The sequence below is a fragment of the Coturnix japonica genome, chromosome 3, assembly GCF_001577835.2.
Source record: "Coturnix japonica isolate 7356 chromosome 3, Coturnix japonica 2.1, whole genome shotgun sequence".
Classification (NCBI taxonomy): Eukaryota; Metazoa; Chordata; class Aves; order Galliformes; family Phasianidae; genus Coturnix; species Coturnix japonica.
This window is the reverse complement of record NC_029518.1, coordinates 13796944-13808607: the sequence shown is the minus strand read 5'-3', so window position 1 is coordinate 13808607 and position 11664 is coordinate 13796944. Positions and strand designations below refer to the sequence as shown.

Below are 11664 nucleotides of genomic sequence, written 5' to 3'. Positions count from 1 at the left end.
AAGGAGATGCCCCTTATGGCATCTAGATTCTCACCCTTGGATAGGATGAAGATAATTCATCCTAAAATTACGGTCTGCAGGGGCTGTGAGTTGAAGCAGCGCCATTTCATACCACTGCTGTTATTATTATGTTGTACTTCTGTGAGCTCTCCTATGTGCTCTCAGGCCGTACACTTTTGAAAGGCAGTGCAGAAATAATCAAGTTCCTGGAAGCACTTAATGCTGTCAGTGGACAGTGTCACAGTTACCCCATGAGGGGAAGGCAGTGATGGCTTGTGTATATTATGGGTTGTGCTGTAGAAGAAAGAAAGAAGAAAACAGTGGTCATTTTAATGTGTTCAGCTGCTACACATGAGATTGTACAACCAAATGCAGACATAGTTTTATCAATTTGCCAGCAGCTGTAAGCAGAAAGTTCTCATCAGTAATATCTGGAAACCACCCTTCTGCAGCCAAGATAGTTACTCAGAAGTTGCTGTGCTGGTCACAGGAGATAGGAGCAAATATTAGGGTAAGTTAAGCAGGGCAGGTTTTATTCAGAAGTTGTCTTGCTCTTTATTCAACAAAACATATTTGAATGTTTTATTCTTAGTCTGCAAACAACCTTAAATCTTTGTGATTCAAGAACTGACCTCGGCTCATTGTCAGTTGTAGGATTAACTCTGAAACACAACAAGAATTCAACCATTAATGCTGCTAACTATTATCACTGATCCTTATAGCAGTTGTTCTTACCAGCCATTATGCTTATCTTCCCATTTCATAGATACCTTCAATTCAATCCTATCTCACTTCCTTGCTCACCAGTGGAATCCCAGTTGTCACGCTGTATTGCAGTTTCATGTCCTTCCTTCCAGCCTCTGAGAAACAGCGAGACTTGAGTGACAGGGAGGGAGAGGATTGTAAGATGAGAGAAAACAGTGATGCCATGCTGACTAACAGACTCTAATTTAATTGATTCATGTTATCCAGTCTTAAGTGAACTACGGTTACTGTGCAATAGCTTACTGCACAATTTAAGTTCATGTTTTAATGGAGCTTATGCAAACACCACCATAATTTCAAAAACTGGCAAGTCAGCCTAAGTTTAGTGCTGACAGGTCACCGTAAATACCTGGGAAGTACTGACAGTCAGCAGATAAGAATTGTGTCTGACCTTATCAGCTCTTATTTTATTAAGCTCTACTTGTCAGACACTTGTAAACATTTGGACCCGGATTGTTAGTGTTCACCTGTAAGTAGAGTTTATTTGCAGTATATACTTATAAAAAGGCAGTGCCTAGAAAGGCCTTCGAAGAGCAACATAATAACCCTTACAGGGATCATCATTCAGCTAAGACAGCATAGGGCTTGAGAGAAGAAAGCCAGCTTTGCCTTTTTATAGCTACTTGTTGAGCATGTGCAATGCACAGTCATTACCACAAGTTTGTGCACAGCAAGAAAAATGGTCAAACTCTTCATGAAAAATTTACAGTTTGGGCAAAATGCTGTAGACAAATGATGCTCTTTCAGAGTGCGTTTGTGTGGTTCACTCTGCTCTGAAAGAAAAGCTTTCTCCTGGTGTATTTAATACATGAAAGCTTTCTTGTGATGGGATTATACTTTCAGTTCACAGCTTGTCTTAATTCTAGCATCACTGATGAAATGCAGTGCTATTATCAGTTAAGGACTCCTTGTCTCTTCAGATGGAGAGAGCGAATACAAAGCTCAGAAGCAACACTGAGCAGACACCCAGAAAGCATTCAGATATCCTGTCTAAAGATTTCCCTGTCTGTTTTGGTCTGAAGATATTTCCCAGAGTTCTGCTTGTTTTTTTCACAGTACAGTTCTGTGCCAGACCTTAGCAACTTATGTTTCGGTCCTGATACGCTTTCATACAGTGTCTAAATGCTGATGAGAAGCATCAACATCCTTTGTAAGTTCTTTGTATGGGGCTTGAGCATTCTGGCTGCTTACTGTTGAGCTGTATTTTGGACGTTGGCCATCCACAAGCTGCATTTACCACAAGCCTCTCTTTCAAAGCACAGTATTTCTCCTTCCCCTTCTTCTGACGGACTGAGCACACCAGCTCATCCAAAAATCTGCAGTGAGCTGTTGGACATTGCATCCTTTCCTCTAGTGGTTCTGATACTAGGGGTGAAGAGAGGAGTTAGGTTCTTAGCCACCTGACCCAACAGTGGTCTATAAAGAAAACAACAGAGGCAGGAGGGTAAAGCACTGTCCTTCTCATGAGTAGCAGCAATTTGGATTTCAGGATCAAATTAATAGGATACTCCACGCTTACAGGTGGAGTACGAACTGGCTTCAGATAACCAAAGTTTTTCTGTCATCACCACCTTTTCTTAGGAGATGGCCAAGGCAGCTTCTGTTTGTACTCCAGAGAGCATGGACAGTGAAGACATGCTTTTCATGCTGTATACCTCAGGCAGCACGGGGAAACCCAAAGGAATCGTTCACACCCAGGCTGGATATCTGCTGTATGCTGCTCTCACACATAAGGTAAGTCACAGGAATCCTCTAGAGGAGGTTCACTTATCCCCTGATGATATTAACGATAGGGACTTTGACAGGTGGGGGTCACCATTCTGTGTGTGCTGCCTAATTGGCTTCTTGAGTGTAACCAAACTGAAAAAATCTGAGAATGTCTAAGTAACATTTAGGGTTTGTTGCTGGGGAATATGATACTGTGAGAGTTAGAGCCTGTACTGTATTCGTGTCTTGGGCCCATATTTAGAGACATTGAAGTGATGCAGCTGAGGAGATTCAAGTAGGTACTTCATTGGCATTGGTAATGTGACTACTGCTGTAACATTTTGTAGTGGAGTACTGGCCTTTTCCAGCAGAGAGGATCTGGATTCTTAAAGACTTCTTGCATAGAATGTGTAGTCTGAATATCAAAAATTGCATTCATGTTGTATGGTTAAACCTTTGCACTGATTGTTGTCGTAATCTAGGCTGAATACATTAACTCTTGAAAGCAAAATCAGGAAAAATATCTTTGTCATGAAAGAGAAAAACACACCAAAAAACACAACAACCAAAAAGGAACTGCTTCTTGAAACATGTGATCTGAGCTCTGCATGTGGAAAGTTAACAGTGAAATGGAGATGGGACTTGTCTGAAAGTTCTCCTTCTGACTTTACTGATATCACCCTATTCATCATCACATAAAATTATTTCAAAGCTTTTCTTACTTTTGTCTGACACAGTTGATTTTTAGAAAGATTTGAATGTAAAAGTGTCAGACTTCTCTGCATTCAGCTTTTCTGAGTGACTGTGTAGTTGCCAAAGCATCTATTTCTCCCTTAGAGGTGCTTTAGGGCCTGATGGGGAAAAGCACTTACAATGTTAAGGTGAGAATTAGCTCTCCTAGGTAGAGAGATCAGATAATCTGTGCAACACTTGTGTGCAAAAAACACAGTGACATTCATGTTGCAAGTCCATGGTTTTTGTTGCTGTGTGGTTTATTTTTTGAGTTCTGATCCTCTTCCTTTGATTTAAATTGTAAAGCTGATTCTGCTTTACGAGTCCAGGACCTCCTCACCATGTGGTAGAGGAGTTTAAACTTCTGAGATCTGCAATCTCCCTGCTGTTTAGGATCAGCTCTCTCATGTGAGCTGTCTGGGGTGAGCAACTGCAGGTATCCAGAGCTCTGGGCTTTGGTTGTAGGTTTCAGTCTGGAAGCAGTCATGTTCCTTGCTCCCTGTATGCTGGAAGATACAATCAGGAGACTGAAGCCCCTGTCCCTCTGGCTTGTTTCCTCACATAGGGCTGGCCTTGTGCTGCTGTGCACTGTGTGAGTGGCACCACTCACCCTGCAAGCTCTCTTGCTTCCACTTGGGTGTCTCCCATCCAGCACTTTACTCTTCAGTTCTATGCACCTGCCAACAGGAAATCAGCTGGCCTTACATTTATCTTTGCAGTATGTGTTTGACTACCAGCAAGGTGATGTCTTCGGCTGTGTGGCAGACATTGGCTGGATCACAGGGCACAGCTATGTTGTGTACGGACCACTTTGCAATGGAGGCACCACTGTGCTGTTTGAAAGCACTCCAGTATACCCCGACCCAGGTAAGGAAGTGATGGGCAAAGAGTTGGCTAGATGTGGCAGTGTGACAAGACCAAAGGAGGTTGAAAACTTGTCAGGTATAATATGTGGAGGTAAAAGCTCAGTTTCCTTGAAACACACGTGTATAAAGTTCAGGAACATCTGTACATACAACGTTAAAAAAATATATGAAATCTTGCCGTTGTTTTTGTTCTGTCCTCATGGTAACCTCAGCTTTGACTGCTAAGCTTAATGTTGAGCTTTCGTGGTGGAATGTCGGTGTTGATATGCTTGTGATCTTGCAGGCCGTTACTGGGAAATGGTACAAAGGCTGAAAATAAATCAGTTTTATGGAGCACCTACAGCTATACGCTTGCTGTTGAATTATGGAGACAAGTGGGTGAAGAAATACGACAGATCATCCCTGAAGACTTTGGGATCAGGTAGGGAGCATAAAACTTTCCTGTGATAAAGATACAGGCATCTAGCTGGTGAGAGTAAAGCTACCAGAAGAATGTGGTTATAAACAGCTGATAAAGTGAACTCCCCATCTGGATTTTCAGTTATTTTCTTAGCAGAAGGGGGAACAAACTGAAGTTGGAGACACTGAGCCTACATGTGATTGTCCATTTCCTAGCTTATATCACAGGATTGTATTCTGTGCAGAAAAGGTTTATCCAGTGGTAAATTAACTTCACTGGCTTAGGTAACCCAAGCAACAGAACAGCAGAATGAACTGTCGGCAACTCTTCGAGTCTTAAGACTACTTCTTTTCTTATTCTTGATCTAGTGGGAGAGCCCATTAACAACGAGGCTTGGCAGTGGTTCTACCATGTGGTGGGAGAAGGGCGCTGTACCCTCGTGGACACTTGGTGGCAAACAGGTAAAAGGCATCCTCAGGGGGTGTGCAAGGCTGTCATGGATGATATGAGGTCAACAACGGGAGGTCTCATTGCTAGTGTGCAGCAGTGATAAACAAGTGAAAATGGCTTTAAACCAAAAAGAGGGGAAATTTAGGTGAGATGTTAAGAAATTCTTTCCTTTGGAAGTGGTGAGGCACTGGCACTGCTCTCCAGAGAAGCTGTGGTGCCCCATCCCTGGAAGTGTTCAAGGCCAGGTTGGATGGGCGATGGGCAGCCTGAGCTGGTGGGTGGGGGTGGCAACTAGCCCACAGCAGGGGGTTGGAATTAGGTAGACTTTAAGTCCATCCCAATCTAAGACATTCTATGATTCTGTGATTTGATATCTGTAGAAGAGAATTTGTACATTTCTGTTCAACCCAAGGAGCCTTATATAAGAAAAACAACATCCTGATGTTTTGATCAGATTTGGAAAGTCACTGGACAGTTCCAGCACAAAATAACAGGGAAACAGCAATAGCGACATGCTGCACTTTTTGCCTCTCTAAATGTTCTTTGATATTTTGAAAGCTGAAAAATCTCAATTGGTTCTAGAAACAGAAAGCAAAATTTGAATTTTAGTGCAGTGCTTGGAGTAGGCAGCTTGAATTTCAAACCTGATTTCCAGTTATTTATCAAACCGTACTAACCTTGATATGGTCTTATTGTGAAAGGGTTTCATGAAAGGACGTTTATAGCAGCATGTAGCCATAAACTGTACTCAGGTGTGTTTTATATCCTTGCCTCAAGAAGGACGGAGGAAGATGGAAAACTAAGCTGAGTAGTCAGAGGTATATATTGCTTTAGCTGATTGGAAAGCAATCAAGGGAGGAAGACTTTCTGGCTGTGAGTGGCATGGGGACAGCAAATACTGCCTGACTTGGATCAGTCCCTCCCAGGAGGGAAGTAACGTGCTGTAGTCCTTTGGCCTTCAGATACTTCAAAAAATGAGTGTACTACAGTTTTGGCAACGTGCTTGGCCTAGTTGTGTGCGTCAGTGAAGTAGCTGACATTTATAGGCCATTCTCCATCTACAGCCTGCTGGACAGAGGGGCTGTCACTTTGGAGCAGGAAAACTGGTCCCAACTGCCCAGCTGCTTCCTGCTCCCTTCTTTTCGTGGTGAGCAGTGTGTAGGACAGCACAGCACAGCCCCCAGCTCTCTGCTCAGTTTGGTGTCAGCCAGTCCTCTGTTCTGGTCACTAACATCCAGCAGCTGCTAAGTGCATTTTGAATGCTCTTTTCCCATACACTGACAAAAATATGTCCTCAAGTTGCAAGCAGCACATCTTGCTGAGGAGCCGTGCACTTAAAGGACACAGCACAGCTGTGGGCTTCCTGCCTCTGCTAGAAAAAAGCCTTCTCTACTCTTAAATTTCTAGCTGCTGTTGAGCAGAATATCCGTTCCCTTTCTAAGCAAACTGCTCATGATTTCACTCTTATTCCTGCTTCCAACCTCTGTATTCAGGATAACTATCACCCATCTCAATGTGGTGAGTTAGTTTCTGGAACACAACCAAGTTCTATTTAATCTGGATCAGACTCTTTTTATTTTCTGATTTGAAATAGAACAGCGGCAATATTATCTACTCTGTACTTTCCTAATACCTTAAATCATTTGGGTTCTCACCGCAGGAGAAAGTCTGATGGATTAGGTGCTACACTCTTTCTTCCTCCCTGCTCTGAGATAGAACTGTGGTGAAAAGCAGTTGATGGCTGTACAGTGATGGAGATAAGAAAAGTCTTTATTTGACCCAGTATTTTTAGTTATAGCTTGTCTTCAGTTACTGATGCATGCAGTATGGTAGATCTGTTTTCCCTTCTACAGGGTTAGATCTTGTAAGAAGACAAATTATTTGTGGGATTTTGGAGCAAGAACTCCCAGGGGAGAGGTCAAAGAACATCTGCTGGACAATCTCAAAGTGCAAAGTCCTTGCTTGTGAACTTGAACCAAGTGCAGTTTTGCATGCAGTTACCAGCTCCTGGAAGCATAATACAATGACAAATATTCATTACATTGATTTTGCTAGAAAGTAGAATCAATCTTTCTCCACAGCTGATGCTTCCAATAAAGAGGAAGACAAATTAATCATGGAAGCACCATGCACACAATTATAAATGCAAAGGGAATATGGAAAGAGATCACAGAAACAGTTTGATGGATGCTGGTTGTGATCCTGCAGTGTCACCTCTCACAAACGATTTCATTATAGCTCAGTAATTGCACTGCTCTGTGCAGTGTCCTCTGTGGTACATTGCTCTCCGAAGCAGCAACATGTTGCCAGCTAGTAAAGCCTGGTGGGCGTACAGATCAGCAAATGATGATTTAAGAACTCACTTGAAAGTCTTTGGATGAGCAAATGGGTGAGCCAGCAATTACAAGAAGCAATTTTAGTAGCGTTATGTGCAGATGAGAGAGACGGAACATTTCTGTGGCTTTTAGCATTAAAATATTAGGAATTGCTGGGCTGTGATTGACAGTAATAGAATCAAGTCTGTGTTTCAGTACCAGGCATAGTTGTTCACAGTGTGGAGGAAACACTTGGTAGTTCCATTTTTGTTTTTTCTTAGTTAAAAAAATACCCACAAAATACAGCTGTTGTGTGCAGCTGTGAACAAAAACTGTTTTTGAGAGACATCTTTAAGTAGGTTCTGGAATCTTTTGTTGTTGGTTTCTTACATTACCAGTTTAAGACAGGTCTTTCCCATACAAATACATTTTGAAGCATCCCTGTCACCATTCATTTCTCACCTCAGAGACCCTTCCTTGTAGCCACATCAGGGTAACTGATGGATGCAAATTCAGGGTCACATTCAGCCTTTCCCAGCCCAGTTTCCACAACCTGGTGGAGCTCAGCACTCTTCAAGTGGCAGAACATAGCTCTGTTTCTACAGCTATATTTATTAAAGCTTAATGTTCCTATGTTTTGTTGTTGTGTTGGTTTTTCTTTTTTGTTTTGTTTTGTTTTTTTTTTTTAATCCCCCATTTGTTTTATTTTTTAATTACTTTCAGATCTTATTAAGGTTGGAATCTGATTTAATGTTCATCCCAGCAGGCATGAAAAAAAGAATGATTAAAAGGTTCAGTTTTGAATAGAAGATGATCTCAAATTGCTTGTAAGGGGTGGGTTATTCCCATTCTCTGTAATAGCAGTAATTCAGGCTCCTGAAGTGCTTTTCCTACTAACCTTAGACAGCTGTAAAAACAGCACAGGAAGATAAATCCCCTTTCTCTGTAAAATCACTCCTAGGGTAGGAAATGGGGCTGATGAGTATTGTCCCTGCTGCCAAGCAGCCCCGTTCATGTGAAAAAAAATCTTGGAAGGGTGTATGTATGCATTAGAGCTTCTTGTATTCATTGCTAGCTGGTAGCTAGAGGAATTGGTTTATCCGTGAGCTGACTTAGAGCCAGGGTTTGGGGCAGAGAGCACATGAACTGAATCAAAAGGCACCTCCTTGTGCCTGGTTTGCTGTGGATGAGACCATGGAAGGGCGCTGAATGCTTGCATCATGTATTGAGACTGCAGGGTCTGCAGGCTTTTGGTGCAAAGCCAGTGCTGCAGCCCATGCAGTACTCCCTGAGAAGAGCTAAGTGGGATGTTAGCAGTACTGATGCTCAGTGCCATGGAGAGCTGCTTTTCCCTGAGCAGGCTGCATGGTCCCACTCTGTACCCTGTTACTTGATGTTCCCAGTTGGTTTTACTTGAAGGCAACTTCTGTATTCTCTTTAACAAAGAAGAGCTAGCATTTGCTTTCATCCAGCATTGGACGAATTCCAAATATTTTTCATTATTCTTCCAGAAACCGGTGGCATCTGCATTGCCCCACGGCCTTCAGAAGAGAAAGCTGATATCATTCCAGCTATGGCTATGAGACCCTTCTTTGGGATTTTCCCTGTTCTCATGGATGAAAATGTGAGTTGAGGCTGTGATGGGTGTCGAGATGCTACTGTGTTTCTGCCTTAACCACCTTTCCAATGGGAGAGGAACGGGATCCAGGAGGATGTGCGTTCCTCCGTTAAAAACAGAAGAACAAAAGAGCAATTTATATATCTGAGCATATGTCAAATATCCATACAGATTTCCAGCCGAGCATTGCAAGCTATCTGCAAATCTCTAGAGAGATTAAAAGCTGCTGCTTCCATTTCTGAGAGCAGTCAGAAGTCATGCATGTCTTGGAAACCAGGGAGATGAACAGCTGGAACAGTGCATACAACATCCAGTGACTTAGCAAGACTGGCAAAGACAGTGATGAAGTCTTCCAAGGGAAATGCAAGGCGTGAGGCCCTGCAGCAGTATGTGTCTGTGAGAGAACTGATGCTGATCACTGAAGCTTTGCTGAGCAATCCCCATCAGTACTCCAGTGCCCAGTAAAGCGTGTCATCTCCTCATATACAGTTTAATAAGGGAATGTGGCGGTTAGTATAAGTGAAAAGGAAAGATGTCAGCCCAGGCACTTCCCTCCTAGCCTCACCCCAGGCATCCTCTGGCTGCTTAGCATGCCTTTGTTGTCATCTTTTCCAGCCTTGCCCTCTGTAGAATCACAGGATTCACTGTTCTTTGAGACTTAAAATTGTCTTATCTTCAGTACTGCAGGCCTTGAGGAATAAGGAAGGCCCAGCACAGATGGTGTGTTCACTAGAAGATTCATCTTCTCCCCATGTGGCCAACCATTGGCAGCCTGCACTGAGCAACAGGGTGATTCTTACTGTATCAATGAGCCAGAGGCACTTGCTATTCCTTTTCTGCTCTTCTGATCATCCCTTTTGTTTTTGAACCTGCAGGGAAAGGTTCTAGAGGGCAACGATGTGTCTGGTGCACTTTGCATCACAGAGCCATGGCCTGGCTTGGCAAGAACAATCTACAGAGATCACCAGCGATTTGTTGATACATATTTCAAAGCCTATCCAGGTAAGGGGAGTGTCAAAGGAGTGTGGTTTGCACTGCGTTATAAGCACACTGAATATTTTCAACACTCCTGCATCACTGAATCTTGCCTGGGCTGCCACATGCTGTGTTACACCTGCCCCTTTTTAAGCATGGTCATGTTGAATCTGGCAAGTAATTGCTAGTGGCAGTGAGAACATTTTATAGGAAACTGGACAACACCACTGTCTTCACTCAAGGTAAAGGGCTTGGGAAGCCACAGGGTAGAACAGAATTGGAAAGACGGTCTGGCAAGTTGTGTAAAATTGTGTGGAAAATAAGAATGGGAAATCAATGAAGTTGAATGAGCCTCTATTCCCTTGTTATTAATTTCATACCTGCATCTGAAATCACAGTGGTATTTAACATAGGTTGATAGCTCCTATCAATAGATAATTGATTGAAGGGCATGAAGTATGACTGAAAATCCATGAACTGGACAGTAATGGATCTTGGCAAAAGCTGCCTTCAGAGCTTGCAACATTAGCTGCCAGCTGCACCAAAGTGCGACAGGAACAAGTCTCTCATGGCCATGGCTTTGTTTGTTTGCTTTTCAACTAACCTGGTAGCAGAGTTTCTATCATGGTCATATACTGGAAAGGGATCATCTTTGTTAGCCAGCAAAAGAAGTGGCTTTTTATCAGACCCAACAGAAGTGATTACAAAAATTGGCAGTATTCCCATATACAGAATGTAATAGAGCTGTTCACTTTCAGCTGAGCATTTTCAATTTTCCTTGAGCAGTGAGGTGAAGCTCTCAGCAGAGCTGAGATTGATCAGCAGTCTATGGCGTGATGGCAGATGGCATCTGAAGTATTTGGGGGCTGTATGCATTAGCCTGGGTGAGGAGTTGCTGTGCATCTGTAGGAGTGTAAAGCACAGGGAGATCTGAGAACCCTTTTTGGTTTTGTAAGTCCAACAGAGCATCACTACACTGTGTTGGTGGGCTTGGTTTCATTGCAGGGACGTCAGCCACTGGTTGCTGCTGGTTGCCTACAATGATTGTAAGCAATGATGCCTACCATTGCCTTGCTGCTGCCCAGATGATCTAGCAGCCAAAGGCTGAGGATAGCAGAGGGAAGTAGAAAATGATGTGTGGCCAATCATGCATCTGTAAGCTTAGTCCAGAAACTGTCTGATCTGGTCTGCCTTACTTGTCAACCCATCTGTCCTGAATCAGAGCCCCAGGCAATAGGCTGGCATGCTTTCTGCTGATAACCACCCACATCTCTTTCCATTAGGTTACTATTTCACAGGGGATGGTGCTTACAGGACCAAAGAAGGCTATTACCAGATAACAGGGCGCATGGATGATGTCATTAACATCAGTGGACACAGGCTTGGGACAGCAGAGATAGAAGATGCAATGGTAAGCTGCGAGCAGGCACACATCTGTGGGGCAGGGTAGCCCTTGAAAGAAGCTGTATGAATTTTAACAAGTACAAAATCTGATTTGTTTGTAGTAGCAGTGTTGCCTTTGAACCTCTGCCCCTACTTACACACAGCTGTAATTTAGGATGCTGGTAGAGTCTTCATAAGGGATTGGCTCTCCCATTCCTTCCTTCCCCTCTGCTACACTCAGCCTTTACTTCCCAAATCAGCGGTTCATACTCATCTGAACTAGCTGAATATGGCTCAGAATTCAGTAGCATTGAAGCAACCTTGATTCACATTAGCTGCAAAGATAGATAGATAGCCTGTCATTCTGAGAGAAAATAGTATTAGCTCAGAGGACTGAAAACAAAAAGTCCTCAAAGCACTTACCTTCAAAGCCTGACCTGGATATTTATTTCT

General features: G+C 43.0%; 1 protein-coding gene across 1 annotated transcript in view; it reads left to right on the top strand.

Annotated features, from left to right (window-relative positions):
• ACSS1 (acyl-CoA synthetase short chain family member 1) overlaps positions 1-11664 on the top strand; it is a 29499-nt gene that overhangs the window by 14543 nt on the left and 3292 nt on the right. The window contains exons 5-11 of the mRNA XM_015857095.1: positions 2347-2499; positions 3924-4071; positions 4354-4491; positions 4839-4931; positions 8747-8859; positions 9729-9855; positions 11112-11239. Of these exons, the coding sequence (XP_015712581.1) occupies positions 2347-2499; positions 3924-4071; positions 4354-4491; positions 4839-4931; positions 8747-8859; positions 9729-9855; positions 11112-11239 (900 nt within the window). The remainder of the gene's footprint in view (positions 1-2346; positions 2500-3923; positions 4072-4353; positions 4492-4838; positions 4932-8746; positions 8860-9728; positions 9856-11111; positions 11240-11664) is intronic.